The sequence below is a fragment of the Brachycentrus maculatus genome, unplaced genomic scaffold (genome assembly GCF_059751285.1).
Source record: "Brachycentrus maculatus isolate JH-2025_06_01 unplaced genomic scaffold, ASM5975128v1 h1tg000330l, whole genome shotgun sequence".
In the NCBI taxonomy this organism is placed as follows: Eukaryota; Metazoa; Arthropoda; class Insecta; order Trichoptera; family Brachycentridae; genus Brachycentrus; species Brachycentrus maculatus.
Genome location: NW_028281079.1, coordinates 2,200 through 30,105, shown reverse-complemented (window position 1 = coordinate 30,105; position 27,906 = coordinate 2,200). Strand labels below are relative to the sequence as shown.

General features: G+C 36.5%; 1 protein-coding gene across 1 annotated transcript; it reads right to left on the bottom strand.

Annotated features, from left to right (window-relative positions):
- On the bottom strand, nucleotides 1-27,906 carry LOC148304121 (uncharacterized; the record flags this gene model as incomplete). Its single annotated transcript, XM_088268817.1, has 9 exons — nucleotides 1-273; nucleotides 4,844-4,946; nucleotides 6,578-6,801; nucleotides 8,799-9,019; nucleotides 11,734-11,863; nucleotides 12,632-12,733; nucleotides 13,282-13,459; nucleotides 14,525-15,560; nucleotides 27,806-27,906. Coding segments are annotated over 9 exons (2,219 nt in total), but the record flags the coding sequence as incomplete, so codon positions are not given.

The window sequence follows — 27,906 nt, the reverse complement described above, 5'->3', positions numbered from 1 at the left end:
ATTTTTGGCCGGAATTACGACGATTTAGCGCGATATATTTTGTCAGGATTAATGACAAATTATTTTGTTTATAACCACATTTTTGGCCGGAATTACGACGATTTGCGCGATGCGTTTAGTCAGGATTATCGCGTGGAAAATGACTCTTTTTAAAATTCGTTGTCGCTGGAAGCGTCTTGATAGTATTCTCCTGTTCGGCCCAAGTTGTTGACGGATAGAGCGTTGTTTTGCGTCATCGGACCGTGGAATGATTGAGAGCGTAGAACGGAACTGCTGTAAAAGAAAGAAAAGACATGAATATTTTCGCAGAAAAAGTGTTAAATTCAAAAGCATAACAAACAAAAATATTAGTTCAACCGCCATCTACATAGTAACGATTTTTTTTTAAATTTAAGTTAAAATGTTCAAGAGGTTAAAATCGACACTAATTTGTCCACAGGTACAGCACTCGCTTCTAGCTAGAGAAGAAGATTTTCTAAAAATACCAACAATTTCCTAAAATATCTGGTATTTCCATACAACTAAGCAGATTCATACAAAAATTCATATGGAAACAGTCACATTTGCGTCCAACGCCTTCGTCTTACAAAAAACCCAAACTATTTTGCATTAAACCACTTTTTTAAAGCGGTTAAATAAAACAAAGAAAAAAAAACAACAAAGAAATTGGAATAAACACGAAAAAGCATTAAATATTTTTGCAATAACATATATTAATAAGCTGAATAAAAAACAAAACTAATATAATAATACAATGTAATAGAATTTTAGTAAAATTACAATACATTTTTCCTAGACAATATTTTAAAAAGACAATTTGAAGCAGAGGTTAAAAATCAAAAATCAATTTATCACACATTTTGGCAAGAAATTAACTAGTAGCAAAAATATTGGTGTAGAATTGACAATAATCAAACAAGAATTAAATAAATGTGATAAAAAGTGATGACGTTGATGTGGTGAGATAATTGATAGCCGATCCAATGTGTTGGGAATATAAAGAGGGCATTCTTTATATGTTGTGAATGTAAAGGGAAGATTCTTTTTCTATTTTAAATGAAAAGGGGGCATATTTAAACTGTTGTGAACAGAAAGAGAGTATTCTTAATCTAAAGTGAATGCAAAGAGAGTATATTGAAACTGTTGTAAACACAAACAAAGGGAGCATATTTAAGCTGTTGTGAACTGTTGTGAACATAAAGAGAGTATTCTTAATCTATAATGAATGCAAAGAGAGTATTCTTAATCTATAGTGAATGCAAAGAGAGTATATTGAAACTGTTGTGAACACAAACAAAGGCAGCGTATTTAAGCTGTTGTGAACTGTTGTGAACATAAAGAGAGTATTCTTAATCTATAATGAATGCAAAGAGAGTATTCTTAATCTATAGTGAATGCAAAGAGAGTATATTGAAACTGTTGTGAACACAAACAAAGGCAGCGTATTTAAGCTGTTGTGAACTGTTGTGAACATAAAGAGAGTATTCTTAATCTATAATGAATGCAAAGAGAGTATTCTTAATCTATAGTGAATGTAAAGAGAGTATAATGAAACTGTTGTAAACACAAACAAAGGGAGCGTATTTAAGCTGTTGTGAACATAAAGAGAGTATTTTTAATCTATAATGAATGCATAGAGAGCATATTGAAACTGTTGTAAACACAAAGGGAGCTTATTTAAGCTGTTGTGAAAAGAAAATTCTTAATACGCTGTAAAGCAAGGAGAGAAGTTTCAATGTATTGTGAATGTAAAAAGAAAATTTTAAATCTGTTGTGAACATAAACAGAGCATTTTAAATCTGTTGTGATTGTAAAAAAAGTATTCTTAATCTATTGTGAAAATTAAGAGAGCCCTCTCAGTCTGTTGTAATATAAAGAGAGCATTCCTAACCTATTGTGAAAATAAAGAGAGCCCTCTCAGTCTGTTGTAATATAAAGAGAGCTTTCCCTTTCCTAACCTATTGTGAAAATAAAGAGAGCATTCTTAACCTAATGTGAACATAAAGAGAGCCTTCTGAATATGTTGTGACAAAAATATCAATCTGTTATGATCTTAAAGTGGAGAGCCTCAACATGGTGAAGACATAAAATTGAGAACAATGTTAATGAAGCGAGAAAATAAAGTGCAAATTTCTGTTGTGAAGAGATTCAGAGAACATTATTATAATCTGTTGTGAACAAAATGTGCAGGACCTTAATGTGTTGTGAGACGAAAAAATCCTGATGTGATGAGAACACAGGGAGAACATTATTGTGATGTGTTGTGAGGATAAAGTGAAAAATATTAATATATAGTAAACATACAATATGTAGTAAACATAATGTGAAGAATCCCGACATGGTGAGGAAATAAAGAAGACATTCTTTGCGTGTTATGAACAGTGTGAACATTCTCAATACGTTTTGAATATAAAGTGAATAATCCCAACATGACAAGGAATACAGACAACATATCAACATGTTGTGAACATAAGCCGAAAATTCTTAATATGTTACAAACATAAAGCAAAGAATCCCGACATAACAACGAATACGGAGAACATTCTCAACATGTTGTGTACATACATAGAAAATTCTTAAGGTGTTGAAAACATAAAGTGAAGAAGAAGTGACAGAAAACACAGAGAACATGTTGTAAACACGGAGAAAAAAATTCTTAATTTGTTGTAAACATAAGTGAAGAGTGACATGACAAGGACATACAAAGAAAAGATGTTGTGAACATAAAGCGAAAAGTCCCAACATGACACGGAATACAAAAAACATTATTTAGATGTTGTTAACATATAGTGAAGATTCAAGGCAAAGAACATGACAATGACATAAAGAGAATATTCCTAAGATATTGTAATCATAAAGATAATGTTCCTAACATGTTTTGAACATAAGGAGAACATTCCTAACATGTTGTAAACATAAAGAGAACATTTCTTACATGTTGTGGACATGAAGAGAACATTCCTAAGATGTTGTTATCATAAAGAGAACATTCCTAACATGTTGTGAACATAAAGAGAACATTCCTAATATGTTGGCAACATAAAGAGAACATTTCTAATATGTTGTGAACATAAAGAGAATGTTCTTAATATGTTGTGAACATAAAGAGAACATTCCTAATAGGTTGTGAACATAAAGAGAACATTCTTGATATGTTGCGAACATATAGTGAAGAGTTCCTATGCGGTGACGTGATGAAGTGGTGATGGAGGACAGCTAGAAACGGTAACGTATTGAAGCGAGCGTTCACAAAGTTAGCGGAATTGCAATAGCGGAGTGCTGGTACCGACTATCGGACAGGAGACTTACTGAGCGCGCATCGGTCGTGTGTTAGATACCAGGACTCGTCTCGTGTTAGTGTTGTCACAGTCTTAATTTGAAAGAAAAAGAAAAGAAAAAACATGTAAAATATTTATTAAACACGCTATACTAAGGAGGCGGACCATTCACCATTCATGAATAGGTATTTTATACTTAGTGTCATTTTTAATGAATTTATGGATATAACATTTTGAGTGTGTCCAAATACATGTTTACAATTTCGTATTATCTCCAATTATGAGAGTTATTTTTCATTTTATTTATATATTATTTATTGAAATCTCAACATAAATGGATAAATAAACTTTATGGATAATACAAGCAGGTTGTACAATTTTATAGCATAATAATCAAAGTTCTTTTGACCAAAATAGGTATGTGTTAGGTTTTGTTTCATGTATTGGATCTTGTAGTTCTATGTGCGTTATTATTATTATAATTATTAAAACCCTTATCCGCACCCCAATGGTGCATAGGGCACTGCATCATATAATCGCAGTGTTATCTTGATCGTTAACACATGAAGGAAAGGTGATCAGCCTTCCGCTTCAGGTACCAGTCCAGGGTAATATGGAATAAATAATTGAGTGAAAAATCACTTATATTTATTTGGCCCCCCTGGGAATCGAACCCGGGACCTCCAGAACGGTAGCCGAGCGTGCTGACCATTACACTACGGAGGCGGACAAAAATATGTACGTTACCATGAAATATGTTAATTGCGATTTGTGTGCTTTGCTGGGAGGTGCTTTCTTGTGTTATGTGAGAGTAATTCTCAAATGCATATGTAATGATTGTTTTAGCGTATATGTAGTTTGACTGTCCTGAGTTGTAATATGTCGAAAATTTCCTCCGTCTCGGAACTTCAAGTATCATTTTCAGTTTTAATTTAAGTTTTACGAAGTAAATACCACTATTTCAATTCAATTTATTTATTAACATTTAACATACACATTACAAACTTAAAATTAAAAGCGTATACATTAAAATAAATTAAAATCGAAAATATGCAAGAATACTATAGCTAAAGGTGTAGAAGAATCTCGCTTGGAAAAACTCCTTCAGACTCGTGGAACAGATCAATATGCAATGTGATATTGTTCAACACAGCGGTAGCTCTTCCTACAGGCATATCCATCGGCAGGTTGGTCCTGTGTATAGGAATGTGAAACAATCTATGCCGACGCTGTCTCAGCTAACTATCGGGAACACACAGACCAATGCTCCGGATAATTTCAGGATTATCCATCATACCGGGCAACAATCGATAAAAGTGCGTAGTTACCACCATATACCGTGTTTGGTATGATGCAGAATGCATCGAGACACGTGTCACAGTAAATTTTAAGAAATAGTGGTATTTACTAAGTAAAACATTAATTAAAAATGGATAGATTTACCACAAAGTGACTGCCGAATCAATTAATGAAATTATTTTCACGATTGATTTTTGGACCATACATATTGGATGGATTTTAAACAAGGGTTCATATTGATAACGGTTCAAGTCTTTCTTACATACCTGGGACTTTTGTTTGAGGGCTTCGCTTTGGCCTGAGCCGCCGCCTTTCGGGGGTCGTACGACGCTCTTCGCTTCCATTTTTCCAATTCTTTTATCTTCATTTCTATGAAAAAAATATATATAATTTCAACAATAACTCATATTTATGTATTAATTTTAAATCAAACAAAGATTTTTCGAGTCTACTAACTTGTATTTTATTAACAAAAACACATAAAAAATTATATTGTGACAATTGTTTCGCCTTGTTAGGGCATTATCAAATGAATGTGAAGATCAAATGGACTACGGTCCTTATGTAGCTATACAATTCTAAGTGACAGTTTTAACACTTTTTAACAATTTCGAAACATTGTTCTTGAATCACTAGAACTTCAGTAGAGACATCTATTGGTGAGATGAAAGTATTTTGACACACTCAAAATGTTGTGAAAGAATATAGAAGTCCGGGTAACCCCAAGGCAGACGACTCCCGGTCAGACCACCAGAGAGATGGATTGACATCTGGGAATCGACATCGCAGGAGGCTGATCCTTCTTAAAAACAGGCCACAAAGCCAAGCAGAAGAAAAGGAAGAAGAAATAATTTTCAAATGGTCTATATATTTTAGCTTTTGGTGTCTTGGGAATTCTAGGAAAAAAAATGGTGTCTCGTAGGTGAGAGAATGATGCGGAGCATTTTTTTTTATGATGGGAATTGCATTTATTATTTATACTGCTTATTATGTACAACGCTTATAGATTACTAAGTGGATTTTTGTTTCTTCTAACTTAAAAAAAGATGTTTTATTTGAATCTGTGTTGGGAACAGGAGGGATAATCTAGTGTGGGCCAGTCAGGAACTTGTCAGCATTTGCTCATTGCTGGGAGGAAACCACGTTGCACTCCTCAGGAGAAGCCGGACTGTTGACTGTCATCAGCAGGCCTTCCATTCCACTATATTGAAAGTCCTACCCCATTCCCAGATCTGATACAGAAGCGTCTAGGCTTCCCGACAGACCTCCTCTTGCAAAAGCATTTTTTTCGTTGCGAGTTGCGAAATTTATTGAAAATGTGAAACGAAACAGAATCGTATGCCGATTTTACTGTGAATTTACATTTAAAAGCTTTAAATATCCCTGTCACTGCCAATCTAAATGAATACAAGTTTGTAAAACTAACACAAAGTTTCTAGAAGTGCCCCGGTGTAGGCAGTGAAAGGAATCAGTATTTAGTTAGTTCAGTTGGTCAGCAGACAGAGAATAGAAAGTAAAACGAAAATATACAAAACATGTGTTCGACCAATAGCCACTTATGGGATTGAGGCAAGAGCAGATACTTCCAGAACAAAATCTCGACTTGGAACCTTCGAGATGAAGACTCTCTGGTCCATAACCGGAAACACATTGCGAGACCGAGTAAGAAATACCGACATCCGGAGCATGTGTAAGGCGGAGGATATCGTGAGGTGGGGATGACAACGAAGGCGATACTGGAATAAACATATAAACAGAATGTCAGAAGACAGACTTCCACGTATCGCCCTTCAAGGTAACCCTGAAGGACGCAGACCCCCAGGCAGACTTCCGAAAAGATGGAAAGACAGCTGGGAGTCGACATCCCAAGAGCGACATGCGGAGGCACAAACAGATTCCTAGGATCTACAAAAAGAAGAAGAGTTGGTTAGCAAGATCCGATTCCGGCCTGACGTTCCACTGGAAGAGCACTAGTCGAGGAGATGTCTCGGGGCCCTCACCTTTCTCCTGGCTGGCCGTGTTGCGCCGGGCCTGCTGGCGGTGCTCCGCAGAGGGCAGCAGGGCCACGTAGGTCTTGCTGGGGTCCCTGCGCAGGAAGCTGCGGTTGGGCGAGGGCTCCGGCTTGTAGCGGCTGATGTCCAGGTAGCGGGGCTGGATGGGCTTGCGGGCCGGCTCCTTGCAGGCCGACGCGGCCGACGAGGACACCGAGAAGTCCCCGCTGTGCCTGGGACCAGAGACATTAGGAGAATTAGACTAAAGGTCCCGGAGGTGCCCTATCTGGGGCATAGAGGAGACAAGTACGAGCTTTTGCACCTAATAGAGGGTCCACGAAGTGTAAGCAGAAGGCAAACTTCCCGATAGCACTGGCCAACAATTTACAACTTTTATTTTGTAACTAACATGAAAATACCTGATCTTTATGCACTTTGCATAGCTGAATTCAAAAACGAAAGCAAAAAAAATGTACCATGTCAGATTTTTAAGTTATTTGGATATTTTTAATTCTGATATTGACTAAAGTTTATCTTATTATTTATGTATAAATATATATAAACATACTATGATATCATATTCAATATTGATAAGTTAATATATTTCCACTGTTACTCCATAATTATTTATACTTTTTTTTAATCCCTTTAGACCTTAGACTAAAGCATGTCTAGATACCAACCACTATTACGGTTTCAACGTATGGGCTCCATACAAACAATAATATGACTGTAACATCAAATCTTGACGTGATACAAGCTTGTCACCATATAGACATTGAATAAGAACGATACGAACATTGGAGTGCGAATAAAACCCTTATTCGCACTCCAATGGTGCATAGGGCACTGCTTCATATGAACACAGTGTTATCTTGATAGTTTACACACGAAGGAAAGGTGATCAGCCCTCCGCTTCAGGTACCAGTCCAGGGTAATATTGAATAAATATTACAGTGAAAAAATCAGTTATATTTATTTGACCCCCCTGGGAATCGAACCCGGGACCTCCAGAACAGTAGCCGAGCGTGCTGACCATTACACTAAGGAGGCGGACAAAAGAATTCTAGGACAGAAGAAATTCTAGAATTGCGCTCATAATTTTTGAAATGACAAAGCTAAACGCATTTAAACTATGAATTTTTTTATGGACACATTTCGGACGGGTGTTTTTAACGCCTGCAGACCGCTGGCGACGGGATTTGATAATTATGTACATATGGTTTAGACCTTAACAAAGGGTACATAATGATCATATAAAAACATTAAATAATTCCTTCTTTTCTGACTGAAATGAGGCCAGCGCAGAAGGTAAAAATACCCTTCCCGTCCTTAAGCATCAATCGTCCAAAAGGGCAGAAATACCTTTCCGGTCCATAGTGTGTTAATATACAGACTACCATATTCTTCTTTGTCTTTGTTGAGATGTCAATATGAAAGTGGACAAACCAGATTTGTGAACAAAGGACACACTCAAAATATTGAGATAATTTTGATAAGGCTTCAGATGATAGCCAGCACTTTTGAAAGTATAGATTTATTTCATGTATCATTATCCACCTTGAAGTCTGTACTTTCACAGCATTTCTTCTCATTATGGTGACATATCGCTCACTCCTTTCAAGAACGTCATAAATCAAAAAACTTGATTTTTCAGGAGAACGTTTTTAAAGTTTAAAACTATAACACAATATATTAAAAATAAATATCAAGCCAATCATTGAACTTTTTACTGTGCAACACATCTTTTTAGGTAAAACCTGAAGGTTTTTTCTCCATTTGAAAAATATTTAATATATTTAAATAAATAATTAAACAATACCTTTTCTTCAAAATGCAAAACCGATATTTTCTGCCCTGTAGCGGGTAAATATTAAGTTAAAAGTATGCCTCATTTGCTGGGATATAGTTCATTTTCTGGGCATTCCGAAAACATGCACAACTGAAAATTGTCAATTTTTGATTTATGATGTTCTTGAAAGGAGTGAGCGATATTTAACATAATATGGTAAATATGCACCTCTGAAATTTCTTCATTTGGTAGGTGTACTACGTTTACTATAAAAAGTTTGCGGAACACTGATTTATTGCGCAAACGAAAATCTTGATAAAGGCATTAGCCCAAAATAAAATAAATATACTGGACGCAAGAAGAAGGCTGAAGTAAGTAAGTAAAGGGCTGTCGATGACTAAGTCAAAGGATGCCAGGTTGCCAGGTTGCCATGCCCACCTGTGCTGCGCGGGCGCCGCGCCGCCGCGGCCGCGCAGGGCGACGGGCGCGGCGGGCGGCTGCCAGTCCTCGTCGCTCGCCGAGCCGGTGCTGCGCGTGGCCGTGGTGGTGGTGGCCGTGTCGCTCTCCGCGGGCCGCTCGTGCCCGGCGGAGCGCGAGCGCGAGTATGCGTCGCACGCCTTGGGGTCCTGCGCCTCCGCGCGCTTCTCCGAGGGATTCACCTGGAGATTTCAACCATTTGACAGATAAGTTTCAACGAATATAATTTATATTTGAAGCACTAACTTTGTGACTTTCCATTTTATAATTAAAATATAACTTTTTTTAAAATCACTATAAATATTTTATTTTTTTTCCCTGTCATATTTATTCAATATTACCCTGGACTGGTACCTTAAGCGGAGGGCTGATCACCTTTCCTTCATGTCTAAACGATCAAGATAACACTGCGTTTATATGACGCAGTGCCCTATGCACCATTGGGGTGCGGATAAGGGTTTTATTATTTATTTTATTATTATAAATATTTTATTGTAACATAATTATAATAATAAATAATAAAAACCTTATCCGCACCACAATGGTGCATAGGGCACTGTGTCTTATAAACGCAGTGTTATCATGATCGTTTTACACATGGAGGAAAAGTGATCAGCCCTCCGCTTCAGGTACCAGTCCATGGTAATATTGTATAAGTATTAGTGAAAAAATTATTTATATTTATTTTTACCCCCTTTGGGAATCGAACCCGGGACCTCCAGAACGGTAGCCGAGCATGCTGACCATTACACTACGGAGGCGGACTAATTAATTAATTATAACGTCTATATAAAGTATTAATCAGTCTTGATAAAGAAGCGGTTAGCTTGGAAACTGGTAGACATTATAATTAAGTCATAATAAAATATTTAGTGATTTTAAAACTAATTAAGTCATAATAAAATATTTAGTGATTTTAAAACTAATTAAGTCATAATAAAATATTTAGTGATTTTAAAACTAATTAACTCATAATAAAATATTTAGTGATTTTAAAACTAATTAACTCATAATAAAATATTTAGTGATTTTCAAACTAATTAAGTCATAATAAAATATTTAGTGATTTTAAAACAAAGTTATATTTTAATTATAGTTTTACTGATTTTAAAGATTTCATTTGTAAGGAATGTGGGTATATACACAGTGGTGACGACAACATAGCTGCAATCGAGTGAATACCCATGTAGTATTTATATACAAAAATTTTATATATATCTGTTTTTCTAAATCTCCCAGTGTGTAAAATAATGTAAATAAAGGGTCTCTGCTTAATAAAACTCGATGTCTCCAACCAACCATAAATGGCTGCAGAGAACTCAAACATCAAGTGTTAGTGAGATTTATATGAAAAATGATGTAAAACATATCGCTCACTCCTTTCAAGAACGTCATAAATCAAAAAACATGATTTCTCAGGAGAACGTTTTTTAAGTTTAAGAATATAATGCAAAAAAAAAAAAAACTAACTAACTAACTAACTAACCATCACGCCGCTTCCCCGCAGGGGTAGGCAGAGAGAATAGAGCGCCACACCACTCTGTCCTTGCAAACATTCTTCGCCTCTTCCACGTTCATGCATCTCCTCATACATACCCGCCGATTGTTACGACTCCTAACCTGACCACTTTCAAGTATTTGACATACCTGATCGTGCCATGTTTTTCTCGGTCTTCCTCTGCTTCTTTTCCCACTAACATTCACCTCATAAATTTGTTTTACCGTTCTTTCGTCACTCATTCACTCGTCACATGTCCAAACCATCTCAACACACCTTTCTTAATTTTATCGATAATGCTTATCTCAGCTTTGCATTCCTTCCTTATTTCACTATTCGCACATCTATCATACATCGTTTTGTCGCACATTCTTCTGAGAGATCGCATTTCGACTGCATTCAGTCTACTTTCATCATGTATTAAAAATAAATATCAAGCCACTTATTGAACTTTTTACTGTGCAACAGATCTTTTTAGGTAAAACCTGAAGGTGTTTTCTCCATTTGAAAAATAATTAGTTTATTGAAGAAAAAAAATTTAACAATATATTTTCTTCAAAATGCAAAAACAACACTTTCTGCCCTGTAGCGGGCAAATATTAAGTTTAAAAAATGCCTCTTTTGCTGGGATATAGTACATTTTCGGGGCATTCCGAAAACATGCACAACTGAAAATTGTTGATTTTTTATTTATGACGTTCTTGAAAGGAGTGAGCGATATATGGCTGACTAAGCATTGCACCCACCACTTAGTCAAGCTGGAATAAAGATTTATAATAATAATATATGTTTCAAAAATTGAGTAGTATGGTTGTCAATCATGGGTAGTATGGTGAATGTTGCATGTGTGTAAGACTATCATATGCCCTATAAATACCCAAATATCCATATTGTTCTTCATCTTTTCCATGTTAATATAATAATAATAATAAAACCCTTATCCGCACCCCAATGGTGCATAGGGCACTGCGTCATATAAACGCAGTGTTATCTTGATCGTTTACACATGAAGGAAAGGTGATCAGCCCTCCGCTTCAGGTACCAGTCCAGGGCAATATTGAATAAATATTACAGTGAAAAAATCACTAATATTTATTTTACCCCCCTTGGGAATCGAACCCGGGACCTCCAGAACGGTAGCCGAGTGTGCTGACCATTACACTATGGAGGCGGACCATGTTAAGATTTAAATATTATTCATTATTTGCATCAACTTTATGAAATAACTGTATTTTATTTAACCTTTAATACATAAATTAAAATAGAGTTCTACAAATTAAACGCCAGATTTAAAAATAATAAAAAAATTGTTGATTTATCATAAGGATGTTCTGAGAAAAATCCCCAAGTCCGTCAGAGGCTGGCGGAGAAAAATGAAAGGGAAAAGTGGGTGTTGACCTTGAATTTAGGGACATAATCGCTCGATATGGTGACGCTGTTGGTCTGGGCTTGCCTCCTGGACCTGTTGGCGGGGTCCTGTATGCAGGTGACACTGCACAGCGTCTCTTCCTCACCAGGCATTGTGACCCTGGAAAAAATACAAATTTTAAAATTGTAAAATAGTTTATATTCTTAATTTTTTCTCTCTTTTTTTGTTGTTTAGGTTAAAATGGATAAAAACAATAAAAATGTATATAAAAAGACACCAACGACAAGGCACACAAGGTGGCTTGGTGGGTCTCCGCAAAAATTATTTTTCTAATATGTTTAAAATTGTTCTTTAAACTAATGTATACAATATATGTAATAAGGAAATAAATAAATAAATAAATATTTAAATTGGCAATATATCAGGCATTTTCCGCATGGACCGCCTCCGTAGTGTAATGGTCAGCACGCTCCGTTACTGCACTAGAGGTCCCGGGTTCGATTCCCAGGAAGGGATAAATTAACATAAGTGATTTTTCACACTAATATAAGCGGAGGGCTGATCGATCACCTTTCCTTCATCTGTTAACGATCAAGATAACACTGCTTATTCACCCTCTCTTCTCATTCTGTATAATTCCCAAAGAAATAAAATAAATGTGATGCAGTGCCCTATGCACCATTGGGTGCAGATAAGATCTAGAGGAAAAAGAAGGAGTATAGCAGTAACGGCTGTACCACTCGGATTAGCATACCAGCACTCATACAAGAAGCGCATACTCCAGCCAACTCCCAAAGGCGGTAGATTTACAGGCGGCGTTTTCAGAAGACAACTGCCCCGGTCTGAGGACTTCCTGAGTATCATCGGAGAGGTCTCGGATGTTGCATAACAGAGACGAAGAAGCCGATAGACTGAACGGAGACTTACATTCTCAGGGAGGCGTGATGCGGTGAGCCGATGGTGCAGACTAGCCTGTCCTCTTGAGAATCTTCAGCGTCGGAGCTGACTACCTCCATGGGATACGAGCGGCTGAAAAAATAAACACAATATTTTGAGTGTGTCCAAATCTTAGTTCACAAATCCGCATTTGTCCACTCGGGCGTTATTTACATTGACATTTCAACAAAGATAAGGAAGAATATGGAAGTCTGTGTATTTACAGGGCTTATGACGGTCATAGATTGGTTTGAGTGATCACTTTATACACGTGTAACATTCACCAATTCTACCCATGATTGACAACCACACTATTCAAATTCTTGGAAGTTCTATATATATATATATATATATATATATATATATATATATATATATATATATATATATATATATATATATATATATGAACCAATTTCGAAACATTGTTCTTGAATCATTAGAACTTGACTAGACACATCTATTGTTGAGAATTGGTGAACGTTACACGTGTGTAACGTTCACCAATTCTCAACAATAGATCACTTAAACCAGCCTATGACGGACGTCAGCCCCGTAAATGCCCAGACTTCCATATTCTTCCTCATCTTTGATGAGATATCAAAAATAAAATTAATAAAAAGGTGTTTGGACATGCCTACCTGGGCGATACGACCTCATCCATTTGCTCCCTTGCCCTCTCGGCGGAAGCCCGGCTGGCCGCGTTTGCGGAGTTCTTCCGGCCTTCCTGGGCGGCCTTCAGGGGATCGTAGGAGGCCCTCTTCTTCCAGTTTGTGAACTCCACCTCCTTGGGATTGACCACAGGCTTCCTGCTAGTACCTGCAATGCAAGATGTACCCTGAGGAGAGAAATATGGTGATGGGATGAAGACTACTACAGGTAAGGAAAGGGAGAAAAACATATTAGTTAAGGTTGGGAAGGCTAAGCTCATGAAGACCATTCACCGACTATACTCAGCGGAACTTCGAGACGCCGGACTGACCTGGGAGGAAGCCAAGGAGATGGCGCGTGACAGAGTGACTTTGAGACGTCTCGTGTTGGCTATATGCTCCACCTAGGGAGCGAACATGGAAAGAAGAAGAAGAAGAAGAAGAAGAAGGCTTATCTGGTGCTCATCTGAAAGAGATAGATAAAGATAGGCGGAATGCGTTGGAGACGTGGGCCTGTAGAAGAATGCTAGGAATATCCTGGAGAGACCACATCTCCAACGACGAGGTGCTACAAATAATGTCGAGACAGGAGGGTTTCCTACACCTTTTAATAGAGGGAACGATCGAATGAACAAACGCCAGAGAATCCGTCAATTTGATGCAGTGCCCTATGCACCATTGGGTTCGAATGAGAAAAAGAAGAAGAAAATAAGTATGGATAGGTAAATTCGGTACTTTATTGAAATTCGATACCAGGAGTGCAGAAAAAGTGAAGAGAAAACCACTCACTCTTTTCCTAGCTCCATGGCAGTCAAGCACAAACTAGTTTATTTTATAATTAATGATCAATTTGATGCAGTGCCCTATGCACCATCGGGTGCAGATGAGAGAAAGAAGAAGGTAAGGTTAGGTTAATAGGTAAATTAGGCGCTTTATTGAAATATTCGATACCAGGAGTGCAGAAAAATTAAAAGAAATCCACTCACCCTTCTCGGCGCCCTTCGGCTGAAAGTCCTTGGCGGTCGAGCACGACCTCATATATTTATTATAATACATATTTACAATATAATTAAAAATCAATCTAACATTGCATCTATTTGATGCAGTGCCCTACACACCAATGGGTGCGGACGAGAGAAAAAAGAAAGAAAAAAAGAAGGTTAGTAGGTAAATTGGGTACTTAATGGAAATTCGATACCAGGAGAGCAGAAAAAGCGAAGAGAAATCCACTCACCCCTTTCTGAGTTCTTCGGCTGGAAGTCCTTGGCGGTCGAGCACGACCTCGTGAGCCGGTTGGCGGCCGCCTGCTTGGCGGCCCGCTTCTGCGGCTCGGGCCGGCGCGCGTCCCGCGACTGCGCCCTCGGCCGGGGCGCCGCGCCCCCCGGTCCGGCGGGCGCGCGCCGCGCCTCGGGCGTCGCGGGGCACCGCGGCGAGTTGGCCGGCGCGCCGCCGCGGTCCCTGCGCAGCGCGAGGGCCCCCCGATCGTAATCAGAATAAAACCCGCCCGTGGAGGCGTCGTCAGAATCCTCCGAGAGACACTCCTTGTCGACTGGAAGAAAAGGCTTTTTAACCGATTCATTGTTGTTTTTGTTGACCACGTTGAATGAGCTGCTGCGTCTTATGGGGGATTCTTGCAGAGGCGCGTTGCGATGTTTGGTCGGCATCTGGCTACTGCGCAGCGAGCCAAGAATCTGTTGGTTTCTAGCGTTTATTTGGTCGATAGTTCGATTTTTTTGGCGCGTGTCGGCGGTAAAGCTCCTCGTCATCGCGTTGGCATTCGCGTTCTTATAATCCCCAATGACCGTGTGCAAAGTTTCCGCGAAGTCTCTAGAAGTCCTGGCGTCGAAGCTGCGGTTCCTGGCGTGAGTAGACCTCCTCGACTCTTCTGCTACCCCGATCACTAGGTCTGGGCCTCTGTCCGTGCGCATCCGGGGTCCTTGCTCCGCGTCTAGAGACTTGGAAGCCCCCAGAAGCCCCGGGGCGACTGGAGCCCCCCTGTTGCCAGTCACGAAGTACCTGCCAGGGTTTCTGAGCGGAGAGCTCTCGAGAGACTCGCTGTTTCTCCTGTGCAGCCTGTAGTTGAGCGAGTTGGACCGGCTGAGCTGAGATACTGGCAGTTTGGTGAGGTTGAGCTTCTGCATGTATTCCGCGTTGTCGTTAGATTCGGCCAGCGGCGATCTGGCCTTTTGGAGCTTGGCTTGTAGGTTGGAGATGACGCTCTGGGTGCTAGCTAAGTACGATCCCGTGTCGGGCGTCGACGAAAGAATGTCCTGCGAACCAAAAAAAGACAGTTAAAAAAACACGTAAAAGTCACAAAAGCCTCGCACGAATATGCATTCTCTTTTTCCTACCTACATTTCCTTTCCTAACGTGTGATTGTACAATATGACAGAGGACAGTTATAAGAATGCTTTGAGCCGTGTTACGGCAAACAGCCGCAACTTGAGTTACGGCTAGTTGCCTTTGCACATTAGTTTCCCTTTCCTTCTATAGAAGTCTGGGCATTTACGGGGCTTACAACCGTCATAGGCTGGTTTAAGTAATCGCTTTAAACACGTGTAACATTCACCAATTCTACCCATTATTGACGACCACACTACTCAAGTTCTTGGAAGTTCTATATATTTGATCCAATTTTGAAACATCGTACAAGGATAAATGTTGAGCTGTCAAAAAATAATATGATAAATAACTACAAGATTTTGAGTGTGTCCAAATACTTGTTCACAAAATCTGGATTATCTCCAATTACAGGAGTTATTTTCATATGAAATTACTCCTGTAATTGGAGATAATCCAGATTTTGTGAAAAAGTATTTGGACACACTCAAAATGTTGTAAATAAATTATATGGTCAATTTATAAGCTTAAATAATAAAAAAAATTAAAATGATGTTTTCTGGCGTTTCTCATGTGTGTGATTATAATCCAGGATTCGGACCTGAAGTTCTAGTGATTCAAGAATAATGTTTCAAAATTGTTTCATATATGTAGAACTTCCAAGAATTTGAGTAGTGTGGTTGTCAATAATGGGTAGAATTGGTGAATGTTACACGTGTGTAAAGTGATCACTTAAACCAGCCTATGACGGTCGTCAGCCCCGTAAATGCCTAGACTTCCATATTCTTCTTCATCTTTGAGGAGATGTCAAAAAATAATTACTGTAATTGGAGATCTAGATCCAGATTTGTGAAAAAGTATTTAGACACACACATAAAAATGTTGCTAAATAAAAATCCAATTTAAAAACATTTACCCTCTACAACATTCTCTCCGATAACGCGGTACCTATCTCAACCTTATAGGGGTTCACTGTAATCTCCAACAGCTGACAGACGCACCTGGTGACGTCACGGCCCATCAGGAATCGTCACGTCGCTACTGTAACGCTCCCCATGCACGCATGGTCGGCGACCCGAACACAATGCGTCGTACACATGACACATAGTACAAACACACACCACCTGAACGACACAGTTTATTATTGTCTCACACGACACCTGCGTTGACCCTCGCGCAATAGAGCGCGTCGCGCTCGGCTGCGTTCACACGCGCGTGTAATGATACACGCGTTTTGGATATGTGATTTTGAATGGATCATTCTCATGATGTGTTATTATTGGCTAAAAACTTACCAACTTACGAAAACGACGTTTTTTTACTAAGGCGAATTTCGCAAAAGAAAATGATAGAGCTGTAATAGTAAAAGTGTGGATTGTTTGTTTACCACTACACTATCATTTGTGTTATACAAATATGAGGGGAGGGGGGGGGGTGGACCATAGACATCAACATAGACATCAACAAATAGAGCCGCCAATAATTAAGCAATGTTACCAGTATAAAAAAAACTTCATCGTTTCTGTGACGTCATTCATTACCAACTTACGAAAACAACGTATTTACGAAGGCGAATTTTCCAAAAGAAAATGATGAATGAAAATATTGATTATATCGGCTGTTATAAACACTTGACGAGTCTAATACAATCCTTTATAGGTTGAGTATGTTAAATTAGATATTCCTCCCGTCTGATAATGACCCTATGTGAGAAATTTTCAACCGATGACAGCACCATCAGTCAAAACTTTTTCCCGAAAGCTCAACTGGCAGTAAACGACGGAGTCCTGGTTCCAACCCTTAGGTATAGAGTTAAAGCATGGAGTTGCCAAAAGATGGATGAAAGTTTACTGAATACAGTCAAAATTAATAAATCTTAGTGATAGAAGGGAAATTACTGATTTGGTCCAGTAATATAAAATTCTTAACAATTTTTTGGACAGCCCTGATCTCCTAAATCAAATGAAGCTTAGCGTGCGTCGAAGAGGTACTTGGCAAAAATCTGTATTCGCAGTATTTGTACATAATGCAAACTATGCCATATTCTCTCCCATTCCGTGCCTTCACATGTTATCTAATGCTTTTGATAGTATAGATTTATTTAATATATTGTTATCCACCCTGTAGTCTGTACTTTGTACAAAAATAAAATATATAAATAAAATGCGATGTCTCAGTGCGGCAAAACCATGTATGGTACATGTTCGAATAGTGAAATAAGGAAATAATGCAAGGGTGAGATGAGTGTTATCGATAAAATTAAGCAAGGTGTGTTGAGATGGTTTGGCCATATGGAACGAACGAGTGAGGAAAGAACGGTAAAACAAATTCACGAGGCGAATGTAGTTAGAAAAAGGAGCAGAGGAAGACCGAGAAAAACTCTACTACGCACGATTAGGTATGTCAAATACTTGAAAACGGTCAGGTTAGAAGTCGAAATAATCGGCGGGTATGTATGAGATGCGGAAGAGGCGAAGAATGTTAGCAAAGACAGAGTGGTGTGGCGTTCTATTCTCTCTACCTACCTATAGTAATAAAATAAAAAAATTGTTATATAAATTGTAATATAAAAATACATCCTTAAAAGTAAATAAAAAATGTACCGCATATCTACCATATAGCACAACACGCCACACATGTCGCCACACCTATGAGCGTTGTACAGGTGACACAGGTGTGGTACATTCAATCAATACACGCCAGTATCCTTCACACGATAGTAAACCAAACGAAATCATCATCTCTCAGACGAATGTGCGGCAAAACGATGTATATTTATTTTTTACAAAATACATATTTAAATAATACAAAATAGTTGGTAAATATACAAAATATTGAAAATATAACGTTTCTACCTCTCTAATAAAGTAGATACATCGCTCACTCCTTTCAAGAACGTCATAAATAAAAAAACTTGATTTTTCAGGGGAACGTTTTTATAGTTTAAAAATATAATACAATGTATTAAAAGTAAATATCAAGCCTATTGTAGAACTTTTTACTGTGCAACAGATCTTTTTAGGTAAAACCTGAAGGTTTTTTTTTCCATTTGAAAAATATTTAGTATATTTAAAAATATAATTAAACAATACCTTTTCTTCAAAATGCAAAAACAACACTTTCTGCCCTGTAGCGGGTAAATATTAAGTTAAAAATATGCCTCTTTTGCTGGAATATAGTACATTTTCTGAGCATTCCGAAAATATGCGCAACTGAAAATTGACGATTTTTTATTTATGACGTTCTTGAAAGGAGTGAGCGACATGTGTTTAGAGAGGGAGTTCGTTTTACAATTATTATGGTGCGACATGATGAAAATATTATGAGGATACAACGCAAACATAGAATTCAATCAGCGGCCGACCACCGGAGAGGTCATACGTCTCTTCAGGCCCGATTTTTTTTCTTAAAGAATGTATATTGGATAATTTTTTGGGTTTTAGAATACATTCACAGTGTCCAAATCTTAGTTCACAAATCCGCATTTGTCCACTCGGGCGTTATTTACATTGACATTTCAACAAAGATAAGAATATGGAAGTCTGTGTATTTACAGGGCTTATGACGGTCATAGATTGGTTTGAGTGATCACTTTATACACGTGTAACATTCACCAATTCTACCCATGATTGACAACTACACTATTCAAATTCTTGGAAGTTCTATATATATATATATATATATATATATATATATATATATATATATATATATATATATATATATATATATATATATATATATATATATATATATATATATATATATATATATATATATATATATATATATATATATATATATATATATATATATATATATATATATATATATATATATATATATATATATATTATATATATATATATATATATATATACACAGAAAAAAATCTTTCTAATATATAAAGAATATATATACTTATAGAAGAATATATATTTTAAAAAAACTCATTTTCTTTAGATAACTCTTTTCTTTTCAAAACTATATTTGTAATTATTTCCAATAAAAACTAATTTATTCAATGCAAAAACGTTGTTTTAAAATAGAAAAAAATCAATTAAGTAAAATGTTACCTGGATTTAGAGAAAATTAAGTTGCGACTTGAAAAAACGAATGCTTGGTCTTAAACATGGGATGAAAATATTCCCCTTTTGTCGGAAATGTCCCCCTTTTCTGTCGAATATATCTCTCTTTGGTGTCGGAAATGTCCCCCTTTTCTGTCGGAAATATCCCCCTTTTATTGAAAATATCCCCAATCTTGTCGGAAATGTCTCCCCTTTCTATCGAAAATATCACTCTTTGGTGTCGGAAATGTCCCCCTTTTCAGTCGGAAATATCCCCCTTTTCTGTCGGAAATATCCCCCTTTTGTTGAAAATATCCCCAATCTTATGTCGGAAATGTCTCTCCTTTCTGTCAAAAATATCTCTCTTTAGTGTCGGATATGTCCCCTTTTCAGTTGGAAATATCCCCCAAGTGTTGCCCAAATAGCCGATCACCTCTGTGTCCGACAGTGTCGGCTTTGGAAAACAGTTAAGTATCACCCAGTATGAAGTAATTAAACAATGTCATATCGGGTCCATTCAAATTACCAAGCGTGACGTCATCCGGATGACAGTAACGGAAAGGAATTCCTTTCTTCAGACCATACAGCATTACCTAACTCGAAGACTTGTTTTTTATTATCAATACAATGGCTAAAGGCTAATGGCTATACGAAATGCCGAGGTACAATACTTATCAATACTTAAAAGTCCCATTAAAGTAAGGAATGTGTGTATTTTTAATATGTGGCATAAAGCTAAGTAAAGTATCACAAAAAACGGTAAAACAAAGTAAAATTCTACTTGACTTACTACAGGTACATGGCTTCTAACTGAACTTTTAAGTAATAAAACTACAACATTTTGAGTGTGTCCTAATAAAAGAGTTTCTGCTCAATACAAAGCTTCTTTTCATCTCACCAATAGATGTCTCTAGTGAAGTTCTAGTGATTCAAGAACACTGTTTCAAAATGGGTTCATATATATATATAGAACTCCAAGAAAATTCTTGGAGTTCAACCACACTACTCAAATGAGTAGTGTGGTTGTCAATAATGGGTAGAATTGGTGAATGTTACACGTGTGTTAAGTGACCACTTAAACCAGCCTATGACGGTTGTCAGCCCCGTAAATGCCCAGACTTCCATATTCTTCTTCATCTTTGATGAAAAAAAGAATATAGTAAAACTCCGACGGTTTTTTTTTCACAAGACATTTAACCATCGAAAATCCAACTTCGAAATATTTTACTTTACATTTGACCGGAAAAACTCAAGCTGCTTAACTTTTTACAGAACTTTTATTTTAAACCCCCCGTATATAAATACATACAATAAGAACTCGGCAAAAATAATCGGCAAAAGTCAATAACGGAATATCCGCAAATTACCATATTGGTGCGGAGATACACAAATCGCTCACTCCTTTGAACAACGTCACATATCAAAAAACTTCATTTTTCAGGAGATCGTTTTTAAAGTACAGGTGAACATATAATAAAATGTATTAAAAATAAGTATCAAGCCACTTATTGAACTTATTACTGTGCAAGAGATCTTATTTGGTAAAACCTGAAGATTTTTTCTCCATTTGAAAAATATTTAGTATATTTAAAAAAATAATTAAACAATACATTTTCTTCAAAATGCAAAAATAACACTTTATGCCCTGTAGCGGGTAAATATTAAGTTAAAAATATGCCGCGTTTGCTGGGATATAATACATTTTATGGGCATTCGGAAAATATGCATAACTGAAAATTGTCGATTTTATATATATGACGTTGTTGAAAGGAGTGAGCGAAATGTGGTGATTCCTAGGTCATAGGGTGACATCACGTTTCGGTGTGGTCACGAATCGTCATATGCCACGGTGTGACTCATAAGCCGTGACCTTGCGGCCAGTGGAAAAAGGACGTATCTCCACTTTCGGTTCATTCTATCAAATGTTATTTACAACATTTTGAGGATGTCCGAATCGTTGTAGACAAATCTCGGTCTTTCCACTTGGGAGCTATTTATATTGACATCTCATTAAAAGTATAGAAGTTTGGGTATTTACAGGGCTTACGACCTGTCACAGACTGGTTCAAGCGATCACTTTATACAGCATCCTACCCATGATTGACAATCACACAATGCAATTTTTTGGAACTCCTAGATATATTGATCAGTCTCGTGCGTGACACAGTACGTATGAGTTCACGACAACCATCTATATTGGAATGAGGACAGGATTAAATTTATTAATGTAGTTAAATTAATTTTTAATGTGTTTTTCTAGTAAAAATAAAGATTTTTATAACTTTTTGGAAAGCTTATAAAACGAGGACGTTATTTGAGATGTTTGTACATTTAATGCCATAGTTTTTTGTTAAAACTGTATGATTTTTTTTGGCTAGTAACGCATAAAATATTATTATAATGAAAAACACTATTTTTCATTCATTCAAACCCTTATCCGCACCCCAGGGTGCATAGGGCACTGCATCATATAAACGCAGTGTTATCTTGATCGTAAACACATGAAGGGAAGGTGGTCAGCCCTCCGCTTCAGGTACCTGTCCAGGGTAATATTGAATAAATATCAAAGTGAAAAAATCACTTTGATATTTTTATATTTATTTTACCCCCTGGGAATCGAACCCGGGACCTCCAGAACGGTAGCTGAGGGTGCTGACCATTACACTACGGAGGCGGACTAAAAACTTAGTCATATTAATGAAATCATTTGAAACAATTTTTTGGTATTTTATTGCTTATGAGGCTTCGTTATTAGGTCACCTACCAATAATAATAATAAAAATTATGGCATTCAAAAAGCAATTTTTTTATTCTGTCACTAACGCCCAAAAATGGGTATTTTTCATAAAATCGCTAAATTCCAAATATCTCAAAAACCATAAACATTCAGCCATACATAGTCATACTTAAATTTCTTGGATTTGCGTACCTCTACCTCGTCCTGCCGAAAATACGTTAAGTTACCAATAACCTTCTATATTTTTTCATAGTATTTCAAATCATGTAAAAGTATACCATATCGCTCACTCCTTTCAACAACGTCATATATAAAAATCGTCAATTTGCAGTTGCGCATGTTTTCGGAATGCCCACAAAATGTACTATATCCCAGCAAAAACGGCATATTTTCAACTTAATATTTACCCGCTACAGGGCAGAAAGTGTTGTTTTTGCATTTTGAAGAAAATGTATTGTTTAATAATTTTTTCGAATTTACTTAATATTTTTCAAATGGAGAAAAAACCTTCAGGTTTTACCTAAAATGATCTGCTGCACAGTAAAAGTTCAAAAAGTGGCTTGATATTTATTTTTAATACAGTGTATTATATTTTAAAACTTTAAAAACGATCTCCTGAAAATTGAAGTTTTTGAGTTATGACGTTGTTGAAAGGAGTGAGCGATATGAGTCTTGGAGGCTTGCGCACTTCACCTCAAGATTTGAGAAGATAAATAAAAATAAATAAATAAATATCCCGAGATACGTCATTCGGAAAACGAAAACGTATCATCGAGTCGCCGTAAGAGGAGAGAGACGTAGAAAGTGCACGACCAAGGAAGGGAAACATCCATCTAAACGTGTCACGGTCTAAATGGCGTCTAATAACAACACACACAGACACACACACACACACACGCACACACACATGTTTCAACATAGGTGAGATTTATATATTAAATGTAAAAATCAAACAATGATTTTTTTGAGTCTAAAAAGTTTTTATTTTATTATTTATTTAAACTTCATGTACAGAAAATAAATGGACTGATGGTCCTTTTAGCTATATAAGGACCATCAGTTCATTTAGTCTTCACATTCGTTTGAAAATGCCATAACTAGGCGAAACAATTCGGCTGTCCAAATTTAAAACACAGTAAGGGACATTTTTTTGTAGTAGTTTTTTTTGCATTTATGGACTAATTAGACTCTACTGACGCAATTGGAATAACAAACGGATGTCGTGTTTAAAGCCTTACTCGCAATAATATAATTCATTAAGCGTCCGGCTGCGCTGAGAGCCGGTCGTCATTTCAAACCCGATTTTTTTTTAGAATATATATTGCAAAAATACTACTACTAATAACATCACGCCGTTTCTCCGCAGGAGTAGGAAGAAAGGATGGAACGCCACACTCTTCTGTCCTCAAATATACTCCTCGCCTCCTTCGCATCCACACACCTAGTCATACATGCCCTCCGATTACGCAGACTTTTGACACCAAGATATTTTAGGTTCTGATTGATATGATCGTGCCAAGTCTTTTTCGGCTGAATATTTTTATATTTATTTTTTAATTCGTTACCTATCAATTTTTTTAAAACCAAATATTTATTTAGAAGAAATTCTTATTACTTCAATACAAAAGCGGTAAGAAGAAGAAAAAACATTACATCATATCACTCACTCCTTTCAACAACGTCAAAAATCAAAAAACTTGATTTTTCAGGAGATCGATTTTAAAGTTTAAAAATATAATAAAATGTATTAAAAATAAATATCAAGCCACTTATTGAACTTTTTACTGTGCAACAGATCTATTTAGGTAAAACCTGAATGTTTTTTCTCCATTTGAAAAATGTTTAGTATATTTTAAAAAATAATTAAACAATACCTTTTCTTCAAAATGCAAAAACCACACTTTCTGCCCTGTAGCGGGTAAATATTAAGTTAAAAATATGCCGCTTTTGCTGGGATATAGTACATTTTCTGGGCATTCGGAAAACACGCACAACTGAAAATTGACCATTTTAGATATATGACGCTGTTGAAAGGAGTGACGTTTTTGATCTAGGTGTGCGATATGTACACTGAAATTTTGGAAAATTGACGGCGAAATGACAGATCAAAGAAGCGCGACACGGGTAATTCCATTGATATTTGATTAATTTATTAATACATATGAAACGTGTGAAGGAAGTGAACGTAAATAATCATAAATTATTTAAATATACATGAACACTTTCTTTTCTACGCGCATCTTGTTACAATGAATCATTTTAAAAATGATAAATATCTGATAAATAAATATATATATATATATATATATATATATATATATATATATATATATATATATATATATATATATATATATATATATATATATATATATATATATATATATATATATATATATATATATATATATATATATATATATATATATATATATATATATATATATATATATATATATATATATATATATATATATATATATATATATATATATATATATATATATATATATATATATATATATATATATATATATATATATATATATATATATATATATATATATATATATATATATATATATATATATATATATATATATATATATATATTGGGTTGATGCAAAAGTTTTGACCGTTTTTTACATATATTTTTTTTAAAAAAATTTTTCTTGTGTATTATTTATTTAATAAATTATATAATTTCCATCAGTTCTTATAACCTCATTCCATCTTTCTATCAACTTATTAATACCAGTAGTATAAAATTCCGAGGATTTTAATGCGAAAAATGAAGTAAGGGATGTTTTTACTTGCTCTATTGAATAATTTTTTTCATCATTAAAAATTTTTCGCAGTGATCGGAATAAATAAAAATCAGAAAGAGCAAGATCTGCAAAATACAGTGGATGCTTGATAACATCCCAATTTAATTCATTTAGCTTGTGTTAGGTCATCATAGCCACATGTGGTCGCGCGTTGTCGTGATGAAACACTGCCCCTTTTCTGTTTACCAATTCTGGTCTATCTTTTTGAAGGACCATGTTCAATTTGGATAATTGCTGACAATATCGTTCTGCTGTACTTGTCTTATAGTGTTTCAAGAGTTCAAAATACACAATACCCTTATTATTCCACCAAACACAAAGTATAACTTTTTTTTATGGATTTCGGCCTTCGAAGTTGTTAATGGGGCTTGTCCAGGTATAGTCCAATGTCTTTTTCTTGTAACGTTGTTGTACACGACCCATTTCTCATCTCCCGTCACCAAACGATGCAAAAAAGGTTCATGTTTTTGTCTCGCACTCAAAGCAACGCGCGTTGAAACACGATCCAATAAATTGGCAGCCGACAATTGATGAGGTATCCAAACGTCGTACCGCGAAACCATATTTCCATACGCTTCAAATGTCTTAATGCGATTGTTTGGTTGACTCCCATCATTGACACAATCTCCCTGTTGGTTAGACGTGGATTGGTGTCAATTATGACTTTTAATTCGTCGTCATCAGACTTCAATGGCCGCCCGGTACGTGGTTTATCAATGAGTGAAAAATCTCCAGATCGGAATTTTGCAAACCATCTTCGTACCTGTCGAACTTTGATGACATCTGCTCCATACACTTCACAAATGTTTTTGGTTGCCACACTCGCGGTATTGTCTTTACGGAATTCATAAAGTAAACAATACGTAAATGCACTTTATCGAACGACATTTTGAAAAAATACAAGGGGTTATTACTGTACTCTGGCCAGGCCAAAACTGAATAGAAAGTAGAGAGAAAGCATCCTTTATACAATGGAATCATAAAAAAAGAAGATACTATTCATAATTTGTGAAAAATTTTTTTTTTACCTGGGATCATAAAAAACGGTCATTACTTTTGCATCAACCCAATATATATATATATAATTTATGAGGCGAATGTAGTTGGAAAAAGAAGCAGAGGACGACCGAGGAAAACTTGGCACAATCAGGTATGCCAAATACTTGAAAGCGGCCGGGTCAGGAGTCGTAATAATCGTCGGGTATGTATGAGGAGATGCATGAATGTAGAAGAGGCAAAGAATGTTTGCAAAGACCGAGTGGTTTGGCGTTCGATTCTCTCTGCCTACCCCTGCGGGGAAGCGGCGTGATGGTTAGTTAGTTAGTTATATATATATATATATATATATATATATATATATATATATATATATATATATATATATATATATATATATATATATATATATATACATGAACGTAACAAGTATTTGGACACACTCAAAAGTGTTGTATATAGCCTATGAATAATTTCAAATACTAATAAATATATATATGCATTTTCTTATTCGTTTTACTAGTTCATTAATGTGACTATGGTATTTCAAGTGTTGATCTATTATTACACCTAGATATTTTATTTCTTTTTTAGGACATAAAACAGAACATAAGTTTTTGCAATTTGAATCCCTGCAGTCACCATTGTGAAATGTAATTTTTATATTTGTCGGTAATTTGAGTTTAACTAACTAATAACTAACTAACCATCACGCCGCTTCCCCGCAGGGGTAGGCAGAGAGAATAGAGCGCCACACCACTCTGTCCTTGCAAACATTCTTCGCCTCTTCCACGTTCATGCATCTCCTCATACATACCCGCCGATTGTTACGACTACTAACCTGACCACTTTCAAGTATTTGGCATACCTGATCGTGCCATGTTTTTCTCGGTCTTTCTCTGCTTCTTTTCCCGCTAACATTCGCCTCATAAATTTGTTGAGTTTATGGATACAAAAAGGGATAAAGAATGTTGTATCTGTATTTAGGGATAATAGATTATTGTCAAACCAGAATTTAAGGATCTTCATATCCTTATTTGCGCGATCATTTACGGTATTCCAGTTGGGTCCGTTTATAACTTATAATGTATGGTAGTGAAGCACGGAGTTGGCAAAAGAAGGATAAAAATAGACTGAATGCATGACAGTCAAAGTGCAATCTCTCAGTGCGGCAAAACCATGTATGGCAGATGTTCCAATGGTGATACAAGGAAATAATGCAAGGCTGAGGTGAGCATTATCCATCAAACTAAGAAAGGTGTGTTGAGATGGTTTGGACGTGTAGAACGAATGAGTGAGGAAAGAACGGTTAAACAAATTTATGAGGCGAATGTAATTGGGAAAAGGAGCAGAGGAAGACCGAGAAAAACGTGGCACGATCAGGTATGCCAAATACTTGAAAGTGATCAGGTTAGGAGTCGCAACAATCGGCGGGGAAGAGGCGAAGAATGTTTGCAAAGACAGAGTGGTGTGGCGCTCTATTCTCTCTGCCTACCCCTGCGAGGAAGCGGCGTGATGGTTAGTTAGTTAGTTAGTTTTTTACTCACCGGGATGGGTGGCCTCTCCCGAACGAGGGTCCCGACAGGACTCGGTATCTTGGAGGGGCTGCTGCAGCATGAGGAGACGCTTCGGACTGGACTCCCGACTC